The sequence below is a fragment of the Oryctolagus cuniculus genome, chromosome 2 (assembly GCF_051225735.1).
Source record: "Oryctolagus cuniculus isolate XC-2025 breed Fujian yellow rabbit chromosome 2, ASM5122573v1, whole genome shotgun sequence".
Lineage (NCBI taxonomy): Eukaryota > Metazoa > Chordata > Mammalia > Lagomorpha > Leporidae > Oryctolagus > Oryctolagus cuniculus.
In genome coordinates, this window is record NC_142868.1 from 192,576,698 (window position 1) to 192,601,696 (window position 24,999).

At 43.4% G+C, this 24,999-nt stretch overlaps 1 protein-coding gene and 1 long non-coding RNA gene across 3 annotated transcripts; one reads left to right on the forward strand and one right to left on the reverse strand.

Annotated features, from left to right (window-relative positions):
* Positions 1-294: 294 nt before the first annotated feature.
* On the reverse strand, positions 295-717 carry LOC149128192 (large ribosomal subunit protein eL36). Its single transcript, XM_089327835.1, has one exon. The coding sequence runs from the start codon at positions 675-677 to the stop codon at positions 360-362; it is 318 nt and encodes a 105-aa protein (XP_089183961.1). The 5' UTR covers positions 678-717; the 3' UTR covers positions 295-359.
* A 2,389-nt stretch (positions 718-3,106) lies between these two features.
* Positions 3,107-24,737, forward strand: LOC149128193 (uncharacterized). 2 transcript variants are annotated; one of them, XR_016230579.1, is made up of 4 exons: positions 3,107-3,275; positions 22,520-22,612; positions 24,016-24,209; positions 24,489-24,737. It is a non-coding gene; the product is annotated as an uncharacterized LOC149128193 (long non-coding RNA). The 2 variants fall into 2 exon arrangements; XR_016230580.1 differs by lacking the exon at positions 3,107-3,275 and adding an exon at positions 3,296-3,428.
* Positions 24,738-24,999: the final 262 nt, after the last annotated feature.

The following is a 24,999-nucleotide window of genomic DNA, read 5'->3' on the forward strand; positions in this document are numbered from 1 at the left end:
ACAGTGAGAGAGAGAGACAGAGAGAAAGGTCTTCCTTTTCTGTTGGTTCACCCCCCAATGGCTGCTCCAGCTGGTGCACTGCGCCAATCCGAAGCCAGGAGCCAGGTGCCTCTCCTGGTCTCCCATACAGGTGCAGGGCCAAGGACCTGGGCCATCCTCCACTGCCTTCCCGGGCAACAGCAGAGAGCTGGCCTGGAAGAGGGGCAACCGGGACAGAATCCAGCACCCCGAGCGGGACTAGAACCCGGTGTGCTGGCGCTGCAGGTGGAGGATTAGCCTATTGAGCCACAGTGCTGGTCTGCATTAGTTTTTTTTTTTTTTTTTTTTTTCGCGGACTCGTTTATTGGGGCGGGCGGGGCTCAGTCCTTCTTGGCGGCCGCCTTGCGCATGGCGGCCAGCACGCTGCTCAGCTCCTCGCGCTTCCTCTTGGCGCGGATGTGCGTGCCCACCCTCTTCTTGATGAACTTGAGCGCCCGCTTGTCCTTGGACACCTTGAGCAGCTCCATGGCGCGGCGCTCGTAGGGGGCGAAGCCGCACACCTCCCGGATCATGTCCCGCACGAACTTGGTGTGCTTGGTGAGGCGCCCGCGCCGGCGGCTGTGCCTCGGCTTGCTCACGTTCTTGGTCACCTTGTGGCCTTTGTTGAGGCCCACGGCCATGGGGTAGCGCAGGGCCATGGCTGCAGCTTTCCGATGGCGGCCAGGGCGGAAGCTGCATTAGTTTTGATGGCATTCTTTACTAGTCTCTTCTCTCTTGCATTCATATGTTTACAATTATTTTATGGCTATTTTAATGATTTTTTGAGAGAAAATAATGCATGAATTCTATCTGGCAAAAATATGTTTTAAACAATTAATAAACATTTAATAATTAATGTTAACAGGATAACATTTGGCAGTTTGTGTACCAAATGTTTATTTTCTAATATTTATATGTTATAATTTATTTACTTGAAAGGCAGAGATACACACAGAGAGGGAGGCACACAAACATACACACAGACAAAAAGGGAGAGAGAGAGAGAGAGAGAGATTCCATCCACTATTTCACTTCCTAAAGGACCACATGGCCAGGGATGGGTCAGGTCAAAGCCAGGAGCCAGGAACTCCATTCAGGTCTGCACATAGGTAGCAGGGGCCAAGTGCTTGAGCCATCCTCCCAGGCACATTGGCAGAGAGCTGGATCAGAAATGGAGCAGCCGGTACTCAAACCACCTCCCATATGGGATGCCAGCATTGCAGGCAGCAGCTTAACCCACTGCACCACAATGCCAGTCCTGATATGTTGTAATTCTAACACACAAAGTGAGGGTATTGGGAAGTGGAACCTCTGGGAGATACTCAGGTCATCAGGGTGGAGCCCTTATCTATGAGATTAGTGCCCTTTTAAAATGGGCCCCAAGAGAGCTGTCTTTCATCCTCTCTGTCTGTGTAAGGATACAAGGAGATGTTGGCTCTGCAGCCCGCAAGAGGGCCCTCACCAGGACCCAGCAATGTTCACACCTTGATCTGAGACTTCCAGTCTCCAGAACCATGATACATAAATTGCTGTTGTTTCTAAGCAACCCAGTCTATGGAGTCTCATTATAGGAGCCTCAACTAAGCCAGCATTTAAACAATTTGTGTGTAAAATGCAAAGTACAGTGTGTTTCTGATGCACCTTGGGACATAATTCTTTATTAGGACCTCCCATGAGGTGGGGGACAGAGGGATTCTTATCCTCAATTACTTGTAGCAGAGTCCACTCCTACGGTAGTTATATGAGGCAGCAAGAGAACTGGGTCAGGAACTAAAATGCGTGACTCCTAGGTGTTATTGCCATTGTTGTTTCAATATCATATGCTGGCTGTAAATTCAAGGAATATTTTGCACTTTTCCAAGATCTATAATTCTCTGAAACTCAAATACTCTTATTGACAGGCACTAAAGACTATAATATACAAAAAGGTCCCCGTTCTATGAGAAAGGCTTTTAGTCGACTATAGAAATGTAAACATGACTCTTCTAATGCATTTTTAATAGCCTCTGTTTCTGGACATTAGCCAAAGTTTGCATCTTTAGCAGTAACAGGCCAATTTCTCCCCTAAGGATCCTGCTAAAGATTTGACCTTAACCCTGACTGGTTCCTTTATTTCCTTGTTTCCTTGAATTGATTCTCTGGTTTATGAGTTCTGAAGTCTGTGTGGGGTAGTATTTACCACGTTTTAATTGATTGGATTGCCTTGGCATTCAGGTTGATCTTATAAGATACCCTAACCCCCCTTGACTGCCTGGCTGTTAAGAATTAAGAAACCTTTCTCAGAAACTGATGAAAAAAATGACTATCTCCTTCATAGTCATTATTAGCTGACTGTATTTTCCATCTAGCAGGCTATAGGCTATCAATTAGCTATGCACTTCAAAACTATGAACTCCACACTGGGAAGTATAAACTCCTCCCTTCCTTTCAGTAACATTTAATCTGTTTTCTGTTGCTCTAACAAAATGCCCGGGACTGAGTAATTAAGAGGTTTGTTTGGCCTTGGTTCTTGGGGTCCAAGAGCATGGCACTGGCACCTGTGTGGCATGTGGAGGGGGCCTTCCAGCTGCAGCACAAGGTGGTGCAGGGCACCCATGGTGAGACGGAGCAAGTGCGCTAGCTCGGGTCCCTCTTTCTCTTCTCATCAAGCCTCTGATGCCTTCCTGGAGCCCCATCCTTGTGACCTCATCTAATCCTAATCACCTCCCAGAGGCCTTGCCTCAAAATACTTCTTTTTTTTTTGTTTGTTTTTTGTTTTTTTTATTTTATTTTATTTTATTTTATTTAGAGAGAGAGGTGTTCTATCCACTGGTACACTCCTCCAGATGGCCGCAAGGGCGGAAGCTGCGCTGATCCGAAGCCAGGAGCCAGGAGCTTCTTCCGGGTTTCCCACGTGGGTGCAGGGGCCCAAGGACTTAAGTCATCCTCCACTGGTTTCCCAGGCCAGCTGGATGGAAAGTGGAGCAGCCGGGACTCAAACCGGAGCCCATTCGGGATGCCGGCACTACAGGCAGAGGATTAGCCTACTGCGCCAAGGCGGCGGTCGTCCTCAAAATACTTCTAACACCTGAATCTGATTTCAACATGAGTTTCCAACCATAGCAAATGGCTTTCATGGTAAGTAGTGACATGCTTGTGGTTTGGCCCTGATAAGCCCAGCTAAGTTTCCTTTCTCTGAAAGCTCACTGGGGGTGCCTCACTCCAACTTGGGTAACTCAAGCTTTACTGGAGCAAGTCCATTTAGACATTAGAAGGATGTAAGTACCTCTTGACTAATTTTCTTGGGTTCAACAGCAAGTCCTTGTTGGGTCAATAAAAGAAAGGAAGATTAGTAGTGGAAAGAACACAGGCACTTGGGCGAGAGAGACTTGTGTACTCCACACCCATGCTTACAAGCTACATGAGCATAGGTAAGTCCTTTACCCTCTCCCTGCTTCAATGCACTCCAAAAGCAATAATAATAATACTGTCTTTTTAGCATACAGTTATGCTTCTCATGCAGGAGGAACACTTGCAAATGCCTCTAGGTCATTAAAACCCCCAGGAAGCCCAGCTTGTGGCCCCCTCTTCTTGACTTGCCCTGAGGGAGGCTACAGGGGGACCACTTTTCAGTGGTGGAGGTCGGGGCCTCTCACCGGGGCCAGCAGGATGCAGGAGGAGCCTCAGGATCCCTCAGCCAAACCCTGCCAGCTCTGCCTCTCCTCTTGGGTGGCGGCCAAGGTCACAGCCTCTCAGGCTCGCATGTTGTGACAGCTTCTGGCTCCGCGTCGTCCCCACCACTCCTGACACTGGGGATGGTGGAGGTAGACATAGGGACTGGCTCAGGGGGGTCAACTGAGATGCGAGCCCCCTCTCCTCTTGCCAGGTAGGGGACGGTCAAGCATGGGGGCTCCCTGGGGATCTTTGGACTCCTGCTCCTGGAGGCCCCGAGGTGGCAGAGGCTGGGGGTGAGAGAGGAAGACTCACTCGAGACCTTCCTGGGATCTGTGGGTTCTGATGAGCTGCACCAAACGTGAGGCTGTCACGGGAGACTGAGATCAGAGAGAAGCTGTTCTCCCAGGTCTGGCTCTAGGCGCTCTGTGAGACCAACTGCAGGGATGCCGGGCTGTGGCAGTGAGGGCCCGATGTCCCTTCTGCCCCCACGCCCAGCAGTATGCCGAGGCCTGCGAGGTACCCTCTGGCTTCCGGATCTCAGGGAACACCCAGGGGCTTCACGGGGTGACCTGTGCTCCTCGGCTGCTTCTTGGCAGGGGCTGAACCGTGCCAGTGGTCCTCACGTGCTCTGCCGTGGGCCTCTCTCAGGCGTCCATGGGCGCAGCCACACCAGGAGCTCCCACAAGGCGGGACTGGCAGGATGCGGCAGAGTGCAGCACCCACACGGGAAACAGTCCCGTAGCGGGTCTGTGTACCTCCCACAGGAGGGCAGCATCACTGCCAACATGGCAAACAGGACCACCCTCGGGCTCCGGATGTCAGCCTGGAGAGACTTCCAGGGCGCAGAACTCTGGGAACCCGTGACTCCGCCTCACCAGCTGCCCATGGTGTCCAGGAAGCAGAACCTGTCAAGCATGGGCTGAACGGCCCGGGGCTGTCCATAATGGTGTTCACTTCTCTGCTCTCTCTAAACCACTCTCTCTATGCTGCCAACAAATGCTAACTGATCAGCTCTCCTGACTACAATGCCTAATAAGACAAAGGGATCACAAAGGGACTGAGTGCTAATATGACTCATCTAGGGCACTCAGATGCAAGGCATCAAGACTATCTGGGTAATTGAAAAGGAACAGAAACTTACTTCACTGCGTTCTGGAGGCTGGGACATCTAAGATGATTGTACCAGCAGATTTGGTGTCTGGAAAGAGCTTGCTCTCTGCTTTTAAGACGGTACTTTCTTCACAGCAAAAATTTGGAAATGGAAGGGCTGGTGGCCTGCTGTGGTCAGGTGAAGCTATGTATGTGTGTTGAAAAGTTGGGTTGTACCCTTAAAAATGTGCAAGTACTACATGCTAATACCAAACTTGAAATTAAATTTTAAGCAAAAGTAGTCCCTTCCTGGGGTGTCACAGATGATGTACAGAAAGAGCTCACTGCTTCAAGTCCTTTTAGACAGTCATCATCCCAGGCTGGCAGTGTGGTTCAGCAGGTGAAGCCACCACTTGTGACACTGGCATCCCATGTGAGCACCAGTTGGAATCCTGGCTACCTCACTTCCAACCCAGATTCCTATTAATGCAGCTGGGAAAGCATCAGAAGGTGGTCCGAGTACTTGGGCCTCTGCCACTCACCTGGGAGTCCTGGATGGGGTTCCAGGCTCCTGGCTTCCACCTGACCCAGCCCTGGCCTTTGCTGCCAGTGGATAGAAGATAGCTCTCTCTCTCTCTGTCTCTCTCTAACTCTCTCTTTCTGTCTCTGCCTCTCCCTCTCTCTCTGTAACTCTGCCTTTCAAATAAATAAATAAATAATTCTTTTTATGAACAAATAAAAAGAGTCACTCATCCTATCCAGGAGAGTAGAGTCCTTGTGGCCTCATTGCCTCCCAGATTCCTCACCTGCTAATACTGTGGCATTGAGCTTAGAGTTTGAGCATGAAGTTTGGAGGGATACAGACATTTGTCTCCACTAGACTTGCCCAGTGTGAATGGAGTCTTTCAGGCTGAATTCCTGGACACTGGACAGAAAGTAAAAGCTGTCAATAACATCTGTGAGAAGGCTAACTGTTATGATCAGTTTATACTGGGTGTATGTGTTGAAACATCATATGTAGCCCATAAAACTACAAGTATTACATGCTAACTCCAAATTTCAAAATACTCTTCAATGTCTTTCATCAATGATTTACAGTTTTCGTTGTGAAAGTCTTTTACCTCTTTGGTTAAATTTATTCTTTTTCTTTATTGTAGCTTCTGCATATGCAATTGCTTTCTTGGTTTCTTTCTTAGATGATTCACTATTGGTGGATACCAGTGCTACTGGGTTTTGTACATTGACTTTGTAGCCTGCAACTTTGCTGAATTTGTTTACTAGTTCCGTTGGCATTTTGGTGGAGTCTTTGGGGGTTTTCGGTATATGAGGTGATGTCATTTGCAAAGAATGACAATTTGGATGCCCTTTATTTCTTTCTCTTGCTTATTATTGCTTTAGCTATAAAATAGTACTACTACTAATACTCTCATGATTGAATGGCCACCAAATAAAGTGAGGTAAATTCAAAATATCTAGCATACAATTCCACTTAAAATTAAACATACGCTTAGCATGTGACACAGCAATTCTACTCAAGAGAAATGAGAACATATGTCCACAATAAAACTTATGCACAGATATTGATAGGTGCTTTAATCAATAACATCGGTGGAGGATCCCCAAAGTCCATCAATAGGTGAATGAATACATAAATTATTGTACATAAATTATGTTCCCCAACTTATAGAAGTTTGACTTAACTATTTTTCAGTTTTATGATGGGAGAAAATGATAGACATTCAGCAGAAGCTGCACTTTGAGTTTTGATATTATCCTGTATTACTGATACTTGGTACAATCTCCTCTCCCTGAAAAGTGGCAGCAGTGGCACCTCCCAATCAACTCTTGATCATAAGGGGAAAAACCTGATCCTCTATAGGACCCTGTGTTGCTAAGCCAGGATGTTCAGTAGGCTAGATGGATTCAACACATTTTTGACTTATGGTATTCTTATCTAACAGTGAGTTTATTGGGACATAATTCCACCATAAGTTAGGAGAAACTATATATTCATTAATGGAATTCTTCCCATCAATAGAATAAAATAAAAGGTTGATACCTGCATCAATAAGGAAGACTCATGAAGACATTATGCTTAGAAAAGAAGTGAGACACAGAAGAACACATATCTTGTGATTCCATATGAAACTCTAAGAAAGGGGGCAGGCGTTTGGCTCAGAAGTAAGAATGCTGCTTGAAACATGTGCATCTCGGGGTACCTAGTTCATGTCCCGGGTACTCCACTTCCAACCCAGCTTCCTGGAGGCAGCAAATGAGGACTCAGGTACTTGGGTCTCTGCAACCCATGTGAAAGACCCAGATAGAATTCTGGGTTCCTGAGCTTATGTTTGGAGTATGAACCAGAGAATGGAAGGTCTCTCTCTTCCATCTTTTCTCTCTCTCTTTTTAATAAAATGAAAATGAATATATTTTTTTTTAATTTTAGGAAGGACACATCCAATCAATAGTTACAGAGAGCAGCCGATCAGTGGTACCTGAACCCAGGTGGAACTGCTATCAGGGATTTTCTGAGTGAGAGAAATGTTTCTTTTAAAAATAGATTTATTTATTTATTTGAGAAGCAGAGTTACAGACAGAGACAGGGAGAAACAGAAAATGGTCTTCCATCCATTGGTTCACTCCCTAAATGGCCACAATTGCTAGAGCAGGGCCAGGAGGTTCTTTTGTGTCTCCCATGTAGGTACAGGGGCCCAAGCACTTGGGCCATCTTCCACTGCTTTCCCAGGCCATTAGCAGAGAACTGGATTGGAAGAGGAGCAGCTTGGACACAAAATGGTGCCCATATGGGATGCTGGCACCACAGACAGAGGCTTAACCTATTAAGCCACAGCACTGGCCCCGAGAGAAATGTTTCTGTAACTTGACTGTGGTGGTAGTTACATGGAATACACATTGATTAAAATTCACAAAGCTCACAAAGCTGTAAGCCTGAAACTTGTGCTAGCTATTGTATGTAAGTGAAGTGTTCATAACACTGATCTATAAAAGTGTCTGCCACAGCGCAGTGCTTGCTAAATGTTGCTCTTATCTCTCTATGGCTGGTGCTCAGGGAGGGAAGCCTTGCTGGGCTCCTGCCCTCTGACTCTCAGTCTTGATAGGGATGGGAGGGAAAGGAGTATCAGATGTCTTCAAAGCCTTTCCCATATTCCACTGACCTCTCAGTACACTTGAGCCAGGTTCCAAATTCCAGTATCTGCCACCCTGTCTTAGGAAGCTTGGTTTGCCATGATAAAAATGCCACAGATCAAGTGACTTAAACAACGGATGCACAGTTCTGGAGGCTGAAGTCCAGGGTCAAGGTTCAGGTTCTCAGAGGGCCATCTTCCTGCCTTGCAGTTGGCACCTTCTGGCTGTGTCCTCATGGGACCTTTCCTCAGTGTGTGTGTGTGTGTGTGTGTGTGTGTGTGTCTTTCTCTCTGCATCTACTTGTAAGGCCACCAGTCCTATCAGATTAGCACCCTACCTTATGGCTGTATATATATATACAATTATATCATTTACATACAATTATATAAATACAGTTATATCAGGGGTTCACGCTTCAAGATGTGAAATTTGGGAGGCTCAATTCAGACTGTAGCAACCTTGTGCCTGTACATTTATTTCCTGAAACCATGGATGGTTTCTGTGCCTACACGCGGCTTTGGATGTGCTGGGGAGCAGGCTGTGGTAGCAACATTCAAATAAGTGCTTTTGGAAGTTGATGCACTTACCTCAGCTCCCCTGACCTTGGTTGGTAGTTCTGAAGGGGATGTTTTATACCATTTCTTAAAGTTTCCATTTGAGATAAAGCATCAACCGGTCACCTATTGGTATCTGTGTTAATAGCACACTTTCTACTGACTATATCATTTCCATGTATCCCTAGCTTACCCTCTTCCCAGCATTCCCTCTACTTGACAAAATATCCTATTTTTTGCTTGAATTTTTGTCCCATGGTCTGAGAAATAGTATTTGAACTAGCCTTGAAGGGTGAATAGGGCTTTACTAGGTAGCTCTTATAGACCCCCAAGAGATAGGAGGAGGGAGTGTGTTGAAGGGGGTGGAGATAAAGGGAGAGAGAGAATGTGAATTTTGGGAGTGAGACCACATCCAAGTCCTAAAAGACTTCATGTTGTAGTGAGGGACTGAAGGTAACAGGTGAAGCACTTTTCAGTTATTCTGTGATTTCACGCATCAAGTCCTAAGTGTGTGGGCTCCCAGAGCGGGCTTGCCTAGCATACTGACAGAGCCCTGTGTGCTGAGCTCTCTTGCACCAAGGCAGCTACAAAAGGGAAAACTGAGCTTCTGAAAAGCTCTTCTCAGGCAGAATTCCAAAATTCAAGGCAGGGTCCACAGTCTTGTTTTAATGGCTTTAGCTAAATTCATGTTCAGCGTTTGATTTAGAGCTTGCAGTGTTAATATTTTGTACAGTGGGCCAATTCTCTGGTGATTTTAATATTTCATTTATCGACTGATTTAACTTTTAATAGTATCCAAAGCCATCTCATTAGATTACAGTGCTGAATGAGTGCTGCTGTAATAGCTATCCCGTTGTTCAAGTAAATTCAATTTGGACAGATGTAGCCCAGGGCGAAAGGGAATTGTAATTTCTGAAATATTTTGCTGTCTTATATGCCAAACAAGTCTCAGCTTCTTCATGTGCATGGCTTGGACATAACAGACAAATTTCTGAAGATCTTGGAGGACCAAGCAGAGAAATATGATCTGGCCATGGTTGATGGTCACTGCAACATTACATTGCCTCGCTGTGCTGTGTCTCTGTCACACTATATTTTAGGAATTCTTAGAGAATCATGGTTGTGCCTGTTTAATCTCTGAATCTCTAGTAGACGAGGTAGAAACTTTTTTATGTTTGAATGGAACTTACTGGAATTTTTGTTTCTAGGCACAAGGAACGCTCTGTCCTTGGTCCTGAATACGTATCCATTCTAAACAATGCCTTTGGTGGAGTCATAGAAGATGTTTCCTGAACCTCTAGTAGTAGAAAGCCAGGAAGAACTGTGAAACGTTTGATATAATCAGTGTCAAAATTATTTTCCTATATTTTGACATCCTCAGCCCAAACCAACCAACCAAAAATAGCAGCTAAATGTTTCATAACACTATTTGCTCTTGGAAGGCAAAGACTGTTGCTCCTTTCCATATGTGCAGAGCCTGGAAGAGTGCTGAGTACATGTTAGAAGGACAGTGGATGGTTCTTTAATGAATGCATAATTTCAAGTCCTACATTCTGTCCAAAGTCTGTTTCTCACAAGTTTCCAGTGGAAGAAATAGGAAAGACATAACTTAGCATGAAAGAAAAAAATACATAGTATCTTTAGCTGATGGTCAGTTCAGTGATAATAGATTTCTGAGTACCTCAAAAAGTTCATGGAGGAGCAGACATCTTTCCTAGCACAAGATCCTTATACAAAGGTCTTGAATGAAAATGCTCAGGTGTGAAAAAGCACTTCTCTAGGGAATCAGAAATATTAGTTTGATTATTCATTTACCCTAAAACATTTATTGAGAAGCTTCCCTGCTGCAAGTAGCTGACTCAGAGGAACCTAAGGCATGGTATACTTTACGAAGAAATACAACATAGTAGTTGTAAGATAAAAGGGCTACACAAAGTGAAGGCATTTAGGTAAAAACCTAGGGCAATGTATGTCATTGAGAGTGGGTGCTTAATGTATACTTTTAAAATTAAGTTTCTCAATTTTTGAATTAATTTTGAATTAAATTCCTCAAACTTTAGTGTAAGAATCACCTGCCAGAGAATTAACAGGTCTGGGGTGGGGCCTTCGGAGTCTGGATTTCGGGATGTTCATGATATTGAATCTGGAGCTAACTTCTAGATGAGATGTCACAATGGTTTTTCAGGACTTCTTTCCAAAGAAAGAAATGTGACATATGGGAAGAATTTTCTAGGCCCAGGGACAGCAGCATGAAGACCCTCACTAGAGACCCTCAGTCCTGGATTTCCCAGCCACTGGAATTTTTAGCCAAATAAACTTCTGTTGTTCAAAATTTATCTACTTTTTGTTACTCTGTTACAGCAGCAGAAAACAGACTGATACCTAGAACCCTCCTCCCTCGGAACTGCCCTAGCTCAGCAGGTGAGACATACCTGAGCTACTGACCACAGATGTTGAGAGGAAACAGAACTACCCTACAACTCAGAGGAAGTTTGTGGAAGGGATGTTTGAGCTATACCTTGATACGACTCACAAGGCTGTGAAGAGGCAGCCCTGGATTGGGGGTGCAGGCAAGGGGCTGGCTCTAAGCTCTTTACCCTCAGAAATGCATTCTTCACTATTCCATTTCCACCCTCTGTGGTGCAGGAAAATTTAAGGATTCTTCCAGTTGTCAGCAGGACAGTATCCTGTCCTTTGCTCTAAACCCACACTCCTGTGATTCTCAATGATTACTAAGATGAGATAAAGAAATATATGTCTCTAGAGGCCGGCGCTGTGGCTCAGCGGGTTAAAGCCCTGGCCTGAAGCACCAGCATCCCATATGGGCACCGGTTCTAGTCCTGGCTGCTCCTCTTCCAATCCAGCTCTCTGGTATGGCCTAGGAAAGCAGTAGAAGATGGCCCAGGTCCTTGAGCCCCTGCACCCATGTGGGAGACCCAGAAGAAGCTCCTGGCCATCTGGGGAGTGAACCAGATGGTGGAAGACCTCTCTTTCTGTCTCTGCCTCTCTCTGTAACTCTGCCTTTCAAATAAATTAAATAAAATTTAAAAAAAAGAAATATAATATATGTCTCTGCTTTCATGATGTAGTTAAAATTATGGTTTGATTGCTACTTTTGCCGTAAGGCTCAGTGCAACGTTGCCCCTTCAGTAAACCTTCACTTTCCCTTGCCCTGCCTCAAAGTCAGATGGGATAAAATTCTGAACTTTTATTTATACTAGATGTAGATTTAACTTTTATTTTAGTATATGTATATATTTAAATATGTGTTATTAATTTACATATATTTGTATATTGCTATACTAAAATTGTATGTATTTCTATATATAAATATACATGCATTATGTAATATACACAAAAATAGAACATTTAAAGGATTGTGATAAAGATAAGACAGATAATATCATAAATTGTTCATATGTTAAAATCCTTTGCTGTCACTTTTTTTTTGCTGCCACTGGAATTCATAATGAAATTCAAAACTAAGTATTCAGATTAGATATGCTTCATTACATATGAAATTTTAACACTTCATGGTACAGCAGGATATTAAAGTTCTAAATTCATTTTTAAAAATGCTTAGATTTAATGGCTGTCAGACTCTAAAAGGATTTCTCAAAAAGAGGTGTCGATCCAAATGGAGGAAGAGCCTTGGTGGCTGTGTTTACTACATCATGATTCTCATTTTTCAATGCCATCTACCAATTATGTAAAGGTTTTTGTTGAAATTGGGCTAGTAAATTTCCATCTTCCTGATGTCAGGCTGTTATTCTTGCTAACTAATTGGAAGATATTTCATTTTTACATTTTTAAACAAATGGATCCAAAACCCATTGAAACTTCATTTAGAAGATAGTTAAGCAAGCTAGAGCCTTCAGCTTAAGTGTGCATATGTGAACATTATTATAGCTGACACACAACTCTATTGGCAAGAAAATCACACAGCAATGGGAATGATTTTAAAAATGCTCTTTAACACAAGAATTTCTGTAGAAAACTTCTTACTTTCTTATTCTCTATCTTGAAGGGTCAGATTAAATGTATTTTTTTTTAAATCTACCTGTGGCACACTGCTGGGAGTTATTTGTCATAACAGAAAAGGTCATGAAATTTGCTACTGTGTCTTTTTGTAAATGAAAAACGCATAACCCTTCTTTGAGTTCAACAGCTATTTCAAGTACAATGTGTTCCAGCGGAAATTTATGGTCATACCCTCTGTCATAATGAAGTCTTATGAAAATTCTACAATTCAGATTTCCTTTCCCTTCTTACATACAATCACATCAGTGGTACTCTGTGGCACTATGTGCACCTCCAGGTTTATTTCTTTACTGCAATAGCTTGCTATAATGGACTCTGAATGAATTTCATGAGTGATGCTATCTCTATAACCCTACTCTGAAATCTTTTTAAAATTCTAGTGGTTATGTTTCTACAGTGTTCCTATAAAGCAAAGTTACTATTGCAGAATAAATTATTGAGACCGTATCTCCTCCAATACAACTTTTCTTTCATGGCTTAGATAAAAGTAGTTCTTCACATGCATCGTTCTGGGTCATTCCCTCAGAGCCTGCAGAATGTGCACTGTGCAGTGTCAAGGACACCTGTCATGCAGACCACAGAGGAATGATGCCTCTGGAGTTCGCAGCGTACAGTCTGCACAAGTAGAAGAGACATTGGGACAGAATCACTCAAATCCATAAACTCAAATGTGCTGGAAACATCTGCTCCTTAATCCACCTGCTTGGCAGAACACTGAAATTCTATAATGCATTCTGATGGTCATTTCGCCTCATGTTTTTGTGTGCCTTCCAAATGTGTTTCTGACAAAGGATGCCTTTTGATTCATTGCCACGGTGCCAAATTATAGCTATGTATAATTTCAGCCATGTTACTATGGGAGTAAGAGTGAGAAATTCTCTGAAGTCCGGTATTCAGGATGCCCTATACTCTTGAAGCCCAATGCCTGCATATCTAGGGTGTATAAATTATCTTTATAACAATGACTGTAAATTCAAATTTCAAATAGAATCCTTCTAATTTAGATGTGGTTTGTGTTGGCTGAATTTTATGTGGTAAGATTAAGAGATCATCATTGTAGAATATCATCAAGGCACCTGTAATCTGGAGGAGAAGAAACACATTCAGAAGTACCAACGTGTTTGCTTGTGCCTGCATGGATTTTACCCTTACCTGGATGTTTTCTTTGCAGGAGTATTTTAAAGCTTAAAAAACAAGCACCAAATAACAATTCATCACTCACCTGGGTTCTCACAAGATGGGACAGGTGGCGATATACTTTACAGTACAGTAGAAGTAGCGAAGCATGGGCACCATGGTCAAGCCACTTTGTTGAAGACTGCTGTTTCCCCAACAGGATTCCATAGGCCCCAGACATGTGGCCATGATGTGGATTGGAAAAGGGAGCCAGGGTTGCTCAAGTATTAAGTTAGTACAAAATAAAATCTTTCTTATTTTCTAAGGTAGATCAATATGAATAGAAGTTTTATATTTCCCTGCCTTACCATCATCACTTGATTACCATGTCTGTTTCTGGCAGAAATTACTACGATTAAATATCATTTTCCTTTGTTCTCCTAGTGTTCTTTACTATACTTTTGCTAATACTATAAAGGTTCCATGTGTCCATTGTAGGATATTTGTAAAATAGACAAAAGTTAAGAAATACAAAAGTAATCTGAGAGGTCGTTGTTATGGCACAGTGGTTAAGCCATCATGCAACACTGACATCCTATATGGGTGCCTGTTCAAGTCTCTACTGCACCACTTCTGATCCAGCTCTCAGCTAATGTACTTGGGAAAACAGCAGAAGATGGTCCAAGTACTCAGGCCCCTGCCACCTACATGGGAGTCGTGGATGGAGTTCCGGGTTCCTGACTTCCACCTAGCCCAGCCCTGGTTATTGCAGCCATTTGGGGAGTGAACCACAGATTGTCTCTCTATCCTCCCTCCCCATCTCTGTAACTCTGCCTTTCAAATCAATAAATAAATCTTTTTTAAAAGTAATCTGTGACCATATCCCTTCAGAAATGATCACCTAAATTTTGTTAGATATTCCTCAAAGCTCTTTTTGTCCATTAAAATATGGTTAGGATTATAATTTTATACAATATTATATTTCAGTTTTTCACTTAATCAAAAGTTCCTGGACTTTTGGTAATTCTCTATTATTTGGTAATATTTCATAGATACCTTACTAGTTCAAGAAAAGCACGTGCTTTCGTCCCGAGCATGACTAAGGTCTTCCTGCTAACCAATACAGCGTCATCAGACAGGTGATCCAGGCTCACCAACCAGCTCACTCACGTTAAATAAGAGTAGTAATACCCACCTTTAGAAAGGGAGTCAGTTAATGTACATAAGGCACCAGTACTTAGTAGGTATTCGCTAAACTCTTATTTTATAGCCAGTGTTTTTTTTTTTTTTATCTTTTATTTAATGAATATAAATTTCCAAAGTATGACTCATGGGTTACAATGGCTTCCCCCCCCATACCGTCCCTCCCACCAACAACCCTCCCCTTTCCCACTCCCTCTCCCCTTCCATTCACATCAAGATTCATTTTCGATTATCTTAATATACAGAAGATCAGCTTAGTATACCTTAAGTAAGGATTTCAACAGTTTGCTCCCACACAGAAACATAAAGTGAAAAATAATAGATGATTTTTTTTAAATGATGATGAAATCAGATCAGACCTATTGTCATGTTTAATCCCAGTGAGAGTCAAGTTGGGAATTGAAAATTTCTTTCTTTTTTTTTTTTCTTTTTTTTTTTTTTTTTTACAGAAGATCAGTTTAATATACATTAAGTAAAGATTTCAGTCGTTTGCACCCCCATAGAAACACAAAGTGAAATATACTGTTTGAGTACTCGTTATAGCATTAAGCCTCAGTGTACAGCACGTTAAGGACCGAGATCCTACATGAGGAGTAAGTGCACAGTGACTCCTGTTGTTGACTTTACCAATTGACACTCCTGTTTATGGCATCAGTAATCTCCCTATGCACCAGTTATGAGTTTCCAAGGCTATGGAAGCCCCTTGAGTTCTCCGACTCTTATCTTGTTTAGACACGGTCATAGTCAAAGTGGAGGTTCTCTCCTCCCTTCAGAGAAAGGCACCTCCCTCTTTGAAGACCTGTTCTTTCCACTGGGATCTCACTCGCAGAGATCTTTTGCCAGAGTGTCTTGGCTTTCCATGCCTGAAATACTCTCATGGGCTTTTCAGCCAGATCGGAATGCCTTTAGGGCTGATTCTGAGGCCAGAGTGCTATTTAGGACATCCGCCATTCTATGAGTCTGCTGAGTATCTCACTTCCCATGTTGGATCACTCTCCCCTTTATTTATTCTATCGGTTAGTGTTAGCAGATACTAGACTTGTTTATGTGCTCCCTTTGACTCTTAGTCCTTTCATTATGATCAATTGTGAACTGGAATTGATCACTTGGAGTAGTGAGATGGCATTGGCACATGCCACCTTGATGGGATTGAATTGGAATCCCCTGGTATGTTTCCAACTCTACCAATTGGGGCAAGTCAGCCCGAGCATGTCCCAAATTATACATCTCTTCCCTCTCTTATTCCCACTCTTATGTTTAACAGGGATCACATTTCAGTTAATTTTCAACACTTAAGAATAACTGTGTGATAATTACAGAATTAAACCAGTCATATTAAGTAGAACAGACAAAAAAAAATACTATGAGGGATAATGTATTAAGTTGTCCATTAGCAGTCAGAGCTATGCTGATCAAGTCACCATTTCTCATAGTGTCCATTTCACTTCAGGAGGTTTCCTTTTTGGTGTTGAGTCAGTTGTCACCGATCAGGGAGAACATATGGTATTTGTCCCTTTGGGACTGGCTTACTTTACTCAGCATGATGTGTTCCAGATTCCTCCATTTTGTTGCAAATGACTGGATTTCGTTGTTTCTTACTGCGGTATAGTACTCTAAAGAATACATATCCCATAATTTCTTTATCCAGTCTACCGTTGATGGGCATTTAGGTTGGTTCCAGGTCTTGGCTATTGTGAATTGTGCTGTGATAAACATTAGGGTGCAGACCGCTTTTTTGTTTATCAATTTAAACTCCTTTGGGTAAATTCCAAGGAGTGGGATGGCTGGGTCGAATGGTAGGGTTATATTCAGGTTTCTGAGGAATCTCCAGACTGATTTCCATAGTGGCTTGACCAGTTTGCATTCCCACCAACAGTGGGTTAGTGTCCCTTTTTCCCCACATCCTCGCCAGCATCTGTTGTTGGTAGATTTCTGTATGTGAGCCATTCTAACCGGGGTGAGGTGAAACCTCATTGTGGTTTTGATTTGCATTTCCCTGATTGCTAGTGACCTTGAACATTTTTTCATGTGCCTGTTGGCCATTTGGATTTCCTCTTTTGAAAAATGTCTATTGAAGTCCTTGGCCCATCTCTTAAGTGGGTTGTTGGTTTTGTTTTTGTGGAGTTTCTTGATCTCTTTGTAGATTCTGGTTATTAACCCTTTATCTGTTGCATAGTTTGCAAATATTTTTTCCCATTCTGTCGGTTGTCTCTTCACTCTCCTGACTGTTTCTTTTGCAGTACAGAAACTTCTCAATTTGATGCAATCCCAATAGTTGATTTTGGCTTTGACTGTCTGTGCCTCCCGGGTCTTTTCCAGAAATTCTTTGCCTGTGCCAATATCTTGAAGGGTTTCTCCAATGTTCTCTAATAACTTAATGGTGTCAGGACGAAGATTTAGGTCTTTAATCCACGTTGAGTGGATTTTTGTGTAAGGTGTAAGGTAGGGGTCTTGCTTCATGCTTCTGCACGTGGAAATCCAGTTTTCCCAGCACCATTTATTGAATAGACTGTCCTTGCTCCAGGAATTAGTTTTAGATCCTTGATCAAATATAAGTTGGCTGTAGATGTTTGGGTTGATTTCTGGTGTTTCAATTCTGTTCCATTGGTCTATCCATCTGTTTCTGTACCAGTACCATGCTGTTTTGATTACAACTGCCCTGTAGTATGTCCTGAAGTCTGGTATTGTGATGCCTCCGGCTTTGTTTTTGTTGTACAAGATTGCTTTAGCTATTCGAGGTCTCTTGTGCCTCCATATGAATTTCAGCATCATTTTTTCTAGATCTGCGAAGAATGTCTTTGGTATCTTGATTGGGATTGCATTGAATCTATAAATTGCTTTTGGGAGAATGGACATTTTGATGATGTTGATTCTTCCAATCCATGAGCATGGAAGATTTTTCCATTTTTTGGTATCCTCTTCTATTTCTTTCTTTAAGGTTTTGTAATTTTCATCGTAGAGATCTTTAACGTCCTTGGTTAAGTTTATTCCAAGGTATTTGATTGTTTTTGTAGCTATTGTGAATGGGATTGACCTTAGCAGCTCTTTCTCAGTCATGGCATTGCTTGTGTATACAAAGGCTGTTGATTTTTGTGCATTGATTTTATATCCTGCCACTTTGCCAAACTCCTCTATGAGTTCCAATAGTCTCTTAGTAGAGTTCTTTGGATCCTCTAAGTACAGAATCATATCGTCTGCAAAGAGGGATAGTTTGACTTCTTCCTTCTTGATTTGTATTCCTTTGATTTCTTTTTCTTGTCTGATGGCTCTGGCTAAAACTTCCAGAACTATGTTAAATAGCAGTGGTGAGAGTGGGCATCCCTGCCTGGTGCCAGATTTCAGTGGAAATGCTTCCAACTTTTCCCCATTCAATAGGATGCTGGCTGTGGGTTTTTTATAAATTGCTTTGATTATATTGAGGAATGTTCCTTCTATACCCAATTTGCTTAGAGTTTTCATCATGAAAGGGTGTTGAATTTTATCAAATGCTTTCTCTGCATCAATTGAGATAATCATATGGTTTTTCTTCTGCAGTCTGTTAATGTGGTGAATCACATTGATTGATTTGCGAATGTTGAACCATCCCTGCATACCAGGGATGAATCCCACTTGGTCTGGGTGGATGATTTTCCTGATGTGTTGTTGTATTCTATTGGCCAGAATTTTATTGAGGATTTTTGCGTCTATGTTCATCAGGGATATTGGTCTGTAATTTTCTTTCAGTGCTGCATCTTTCTCTGGCTTAGGGATTAAGGTGATGCTGGCTTCATAGAAAGAATTTGGGAGGATTCCCTCTTTTTCGATTGTTCTGAATAGTTTGAGAAGAAATGGGATTAGTTCTTCTTTAAATGTCTGGTAGAATTCAGCGGTGAATCCATCTGGTCCTGGGCTTTTCTTTGTTGGGAGGGCCTTTATTACTGTTTCAATTTCTGTTTCAGTTATGGGTCTATTTAGGTTTTCGATGTCTTCATGGTTCAATTTAGGTAGGTTGCATGTGTCCAGGAATCTATCCATTTCTGATAGGTTTTCCTGTTTGCTGGCGTACAGGTCCTTGTAGTAATTTCTGATGATTCTTTTTATTTCTGTAGTGTCTGTTGTTACGTTTCCTTTTTCATCTCTGATTTTATTGATTTGGGTCTTTTCTCTTCTTTTTTTAGTTAGTTGGGCCAATGGGGTGTCAATTTTGTTTATTTTTTCAAAAAACCAGCTTCTCGCTTGGCTGATTTTTTGTAATGTTTTTTTGGATTCAATCCTGTTAATTTCTTCTCTGGTTTTAATTATTTCTCTTCTCCTACTAGATTTGGGTTTGGTTTGCTGCAGTTTTTCTAGGTCCTTGAGGTGCGCTGAAAGCTCATTTATTTGGTACCTTTCCAATTTCTTGGTATAGGCACCTATTGCTATAAATTTGCCTCTCAATACTGCTTTTGCTGTATCCCATAAGTTTTGATATGTTGTGTTGTTGTCTTCATTTACTTCCAGAAAGTTTTTGATTTCTCTTTTGATTTCTTGAATGACCCAGTGTTCATTCAGGAGCATGTTGTTCAGTCTCCATGTGTTTGCATACTTTCTGGGGTTTCCTGAGTTGCTAATTTCCAGCTTCATCCCGCTGTGGTCTGAGAAGCTGCATGGTATGATTCTAATTCTTTTAAATTTGCTGAGACTTGCTTTATGGCCTAGTATGTGGTCAATCCTAGAGAAGGTTCCATGCGCTGCTGAGAAGAATGTGAAGTCTGTAGATGTAGGGTTGAAAGTTCTGTATATATCTGTTAGATCCATTTGGGCTATAGTGTCATTTAAATCTGCTGTTTCCTTGTTGATCTTCTGTCCGGATGATCTGTCTATTTCTGAGAGTGGAGTATTGAAGTCCCCCAGTACTATTGTATTGGAATCTAAATCTCCCTTTAAGTCCCTTAACATATCTTTTAAATAGACCGGTGCCCTGTAATTAGGTGCATATACATTTATAATAGTTCCATCTTCCTGTTGAATTGAACCCTTAATCATTATATAGTGTCCCTCTTTGTCTCTCTTAACAGTTTTTGTATTAAAGTTTATTTTGTCTGATATTAATATGGCTACACCTGCTTTTTTTTGGTTTCTGTTGGCATGGAATATCTTTTTCCAACCTTTCACTTTCAGTCTGCATGCCTCTTTGTTAGAGAGATGTGTTTCTTGTAGGCAACAAATCGTTGGGTTGTGTTCTGTGAGCCAGTCAGCTAAACGGTGTCTTTTAACTGAAGAATTCAGACCATTAATGTTCAATGTGACTATTGATACGTAGTGACTTTGCCCTGCCATTTTCCCGGAAATATTTTCTAGTATATGCTTTGAGCTTCCCATGCTCTTTTACTGGTAGGTGTTCTTCCTTTCCCTTCTTTCATATTGATGGCCGTGTTTCTGTGTTTCTGAGTGTAGCACATCTTTAAGTATCTTTTGCAGGGCCGGACGAGTGGCCACAAAGTCTTTCAATTTCTGTTTGCTATGAAAGGTCTTTATTTCACCTTCATTCACAAATGAGAGCTTGGCAGGATATAATATTCTGGGCTGGCAATTTTTCTCTCTTAGCACCTGTGCTATGTCTCGCCATTCCCTCCTAGCTTGTAGGGTTTCTGATGAGAAGTCAGCTGTGAGTCTGATTGGAGATCCTCTGAGAGTAATCTGACGTTTCTCTCTTGCACATTTTAGGATCTTTTCTTTATGTTTCACTGTGGTAAGTTTAATTACCACGTGTCGTGGTGAGGATCTCTTTTGGTCATGTTTATTGGGGGTTCTATGAGCTTCCTGTACTAGGATATCTCTGTCCTTCTCCAAACCTGGAAAGTTCTCTGCTAGTATCTCACTAAAAAGGCCTTCCAATCCTTTCTCTCTCTCCATGCCTTCAGGAACTCCTAGAACTCGAATGTTGGTTTTTTTGATAGTATCCTGTAGATTCCCAACAATATTTTTTAGGTTTCTAATTTCCTCTTCTTTTCTTTGGTTTGACTGTATGTTTTCCTGTGCTCTATCTTCTAAGTCCGATATTCTCTCTTCTGCTTCACCCATTCTGTTTTTAAGGCTTTCTAATGTGTTTGTCATTTGATCTATTGAGCTCTTCATTTCATTTTGATTTCTCTTCACTATAACACTTTCCTGTTCTACTAGTTTCTGAGTTTCATTTTGACTCTTCCTTAAAATTTCGTTTTCACGAGAGAGATTTTCAATCTTGTCCATTAAGGATTTCTGTAGTTCAAGGATTTGCTTTTGAAAACTTCTAAATGTTCTTATCATAAATTTTTTGAAATCCGTATCTTGCATTTCTTCTATCTCATCATCTTCATACTCTTGGCTTGGGGTGTTTTGCTTATTTGGAGGCATCATAGTGTCATCGTTGATCTTGCTCCCTCTATTTCTGTGTTTGTTACTTGGCATAGTTAATTCTTCTTGCGTCACTGTGCGTTTTTTTTTTTCTTTCTTTCTTTTTTTTTTTTTTATACTGTGTCCGTGTTAAGTGGACTGCCTGCTGTTGGAGGAGCCTTGGAGTCTTGAGATGGGTGCGGCCTGAGAGCTCTGCCTGGTTCTTCCAGGTTAAGGGTGTGCAAAGGTGACACCCTCAGGTTATGCGTGGTAAATCTCTCTCTTTTTATTTATTTATTTATTTTATTTATTCAGGGGGTAAGTAACACCGCAGGGCAAGGCTGTGCAGAATTTATGGTATTTAGCTTCCAGTCTTTGGCTCCTCTGGACTCCCACTGGGTTGCCTAGGCTACTGAATTGTAGTGACTCAGTTGCTTAGCTCTCCCCCATTGATATGTAAATCCAGAGCGCAGGCCTGCTCTTTGTCTCTTGGGAATTCTAGCCTTGCAGCCTTGTAACCTTTGCAAGGTTAGGGGGAAGAGAAACCCCGAAGCTTTTTTTTTTCCTTCTTTCTGGTAGTGAGTTTGCTGCACTTTCCGGCCCCCCTCTAGATTCTGACCCCCGTTTCCCCACCAATGTCTCGGGTTATTGAGCTCACCTCCCCTTCCAGCGCCGATGTGTGGAGCGTCCCAAGTCTCCCCGCTGTTGTCTGTGTGGCATGCACTCCCCTTGGAGCACTGGGGCTTCTGCGGCTCCGTCCCGCGACTTGGCTTCCGCGCGGTGGGCGACCTTGTTCTCCCAGTAGGTCCTCCGATTCACGATTCCCGTGCAATTTTTTCCTGGTTCTTTTTTCTGCGGCTACCGTAACTCCCCTTTTATTAAACTAAATTTTCCCGGACTATCGGTGCGCGCCCTCACTATTCCGCCATCTTGGCTCCGCCCTCCCCCCTCCTTCCCAGCCAGTGTTAAAGTATGACCTACAAGGTGAATCCAGCTCACTTCTGAATTTGTAGATTTGCTCGATTTGTTTATGTGAATACTTGTTATTGGGACACTGCATTGCTCATCTGTCTAGGTAATGTCTGTGACTACTTTTATACTACAACAATGGTCACTGGGGCACAGACCTTGTAGTACACAAAGCCTAAGATATTTAGTACTCTGCTATAATGGACTGAATGTACATGTGCCCCTCAAATGCAAATGCTGCACTTCTAACCCCTAATGTGATGGCATCAGGAGATGGGACCTTTTGGAGCCTGGAATCCTGATGAATAGGATCAGTGCCCCCCACCCCCCCCCCCCACCACCACCAAGTGACCCCTCTGAACTCTCTCGTTCTCTTTTCTGTCCCTTGAATACAGCGAGAGAGATGGTTGTCTGAAACCTGGAAGAGGACCCTCACGAGAACCCAGCCACACTGCCTCCTTGATCTTGGACTCCCAGCTTCCAGAATGGTGAGCGATAACTTCCTGTTGTGGGAGTCACCCAGATGATGGTGTTTTATTATAGCAACCCAAGTGGCAAGCACGGGCCCTTTACAGAAAAAGCGCCGATAACTGACTTATTTATTCTTCATGACTTTGGAAGCCCCTCTCGGCCTCTGCAGTAGCCGGAGGATTTGTGCTATGACCAGCCCTTCCAGACGCCACCAGCTGCCTTCTGACTGACGGCATCCCTGAGGCAGACAGAAGGACCAGGGCATCAGCAAGCCCCTCCCCAGCAGTCTTCATCCAGTGACCGACGGGGGGCACCTGAGTCTCCGCTCTTCCCCCACCACGGGCGAACCGACTCTCCCCTGGTGCCCTGAGTTGCCCAGGAGATTAAACTGCATTACTGTTTGCCAGCTGCTTCCCTCCCTTCCCTGTCTCATGAGCATGGGACCCATGATGCTTCCTGGGGTCCCCTCCCAAGTAAGTGCCTTGACCCCAAATCCTCACTTCAGGCTCTGCCTCTGTAAACGTCTGCTTCCTTCCGTGTCTGCCTCGCAGACATGACATGACTTCATTGTTTCCCACCACGTGAGGCTGAGGGTAAACAGGCGGCAGCTCACAAGCTCCAGGTGTCTACTGAGGGCGAGTTGGCTGCTCACTCACAAGACCCAGAACAGGCACGGGAAGCGAACCCTCAGGCTGAGCCTGTCTGTGCCTTGTGGCTCTGTTGTCTGCTCCTGGTGCCACAGGTGCCTGGCACGTGGCACCTTCCTGCCTGAGGGTGGCGGAAGAGCCTCTGGACCCGGACACCAGGGATCCTGAGAAGTGGGGCGCTTCTGTAAGGAAGCGCAACTTCTGAGCACCCGGTGACGACAAAGCCCTGGCTGAGCCTTCACATTTTCTACTGATTTTGCGGAGAGTTTTCATGCAGCTCAGTGAATGGCTTTATTGAGGGCCGCTGATGATGGCCCTGTGCGCCCCGAGGCTGGGCTAGAAGTCAGCTGGGGCCCTGCCTCACAACAGGGAGGGCAGTTAATTACCTAATTTGTCTTTGTCCTGATTTGACCAGTTGGTAAATGGGAAGCAGTATTATGTCTCGTTTTAAAGGGCCAGCCAATCAGTCTCAAAAAAAAAAAAAAAAAAAAACAGTCATGCACTTGGTGCTTGGAAAACCCTCAAGTTAGGGGCAGCTGGTAAAGCTCATGTCTGAGCCGAGATGCTGTTTTTTTGTAAACAAATTCTCCAAGGAGAGGCAGTGTTGACAGCATTGCCTATGCTGGAGAACATGTCCCGAGACAGGGACCTCGACAGACCTTTGGGGCGGAGCCTCCAGAGGGAGGTCAGAGCCTGCTCCCCACCGGGCCTCTCCGTGTGTGCTGGGTCTGGAGCCAAAGAGGCCCACCAGGCACTTCGTGCTCTCCCTCCAGGTCAGGCACTGAGCAGCTCTACGCGAGTCTGAAGATGCGGGCCATACAGTGCTGGCTCTGCCCTCCGATGGCAGCGGGGATGGAGAACAGCAGCCAGACTGGAAGAACCCATGACGTGGTGGTGCCAAGCTTTCAGGGCCAGGGATTGAACGTCAGCAAGGCAGAGAGGGGGATGTCTGTGCTCACAAAGAAAGGTCTGTGGTTTTCAGTCCATGGGGGAAACAGAGAGAGAATGGGGCGTGGTGGGCAGGGGTCTGCCGTGGGGTGAGGCATGAGGCTCCCGACAGCCTATTCAGGAACAGCTGGGGGAGGGGGTAGGTGTGTGCTGCGGGCCTGGTCCTCAGTCATACTGGGGCCAGGAGGTGACAGCTTTGTTGTATGGGGCCAGCATCAAGGCACAGCAGGTTAAGATACCACTTGTAACACCAGTGTCCCATATTGGAGCACTGGTTTGAACCCTGGCCACTCCACAGCTGATTCAGCTTCCTGGCAATGCACTTGGGAAGATAATAGAAGATGGTCCAAGTGTCTGTACCTCTGCCATGCTCACAGGAGACCAAGATGGGCCAGGATGGGGTTCCAGGCTTCTGGCTTCTGGCTGGGTCAGCTCTGGCTGTTGCAGCCATTTGGGGATGGAAGATTACTCTCTCCCTGTCAGTCTCTCCTTCTCTCCACTGCTCTAATTTTCAAATAAATAAATATTTTTAAAAAGCACAAAAAAACCTCAGCCACTTTTTTCCCCAACCACTTTTATACATGCTCACTATAGAAAATTATGAGCACATGCACAAGTTAAAAGCAGAAAAATAATCATTCTACTCCCCAAACCAAAGACAATTATAAGAACTTTAATGTTGATTTTTGGCATATTTTTAAAATTTCATTTTGAAATGTAATTGAAGAAATATTGTAGACAATTCTGTATTTGGTTCTCTTTTTATGGCATAAACATTTCTTCATTTACTAAAACCCTTTGTATGACTA

Excerpts from the sequence above, each read along its gene's own strand:
- LOC149128192 (XM_089327835.1), bottom strand. The coding sequence starts at position 677 with ATGGCCCTGCGCTACCCCATGGCCGTGGGCCTCAACAAAGGCCACAAG.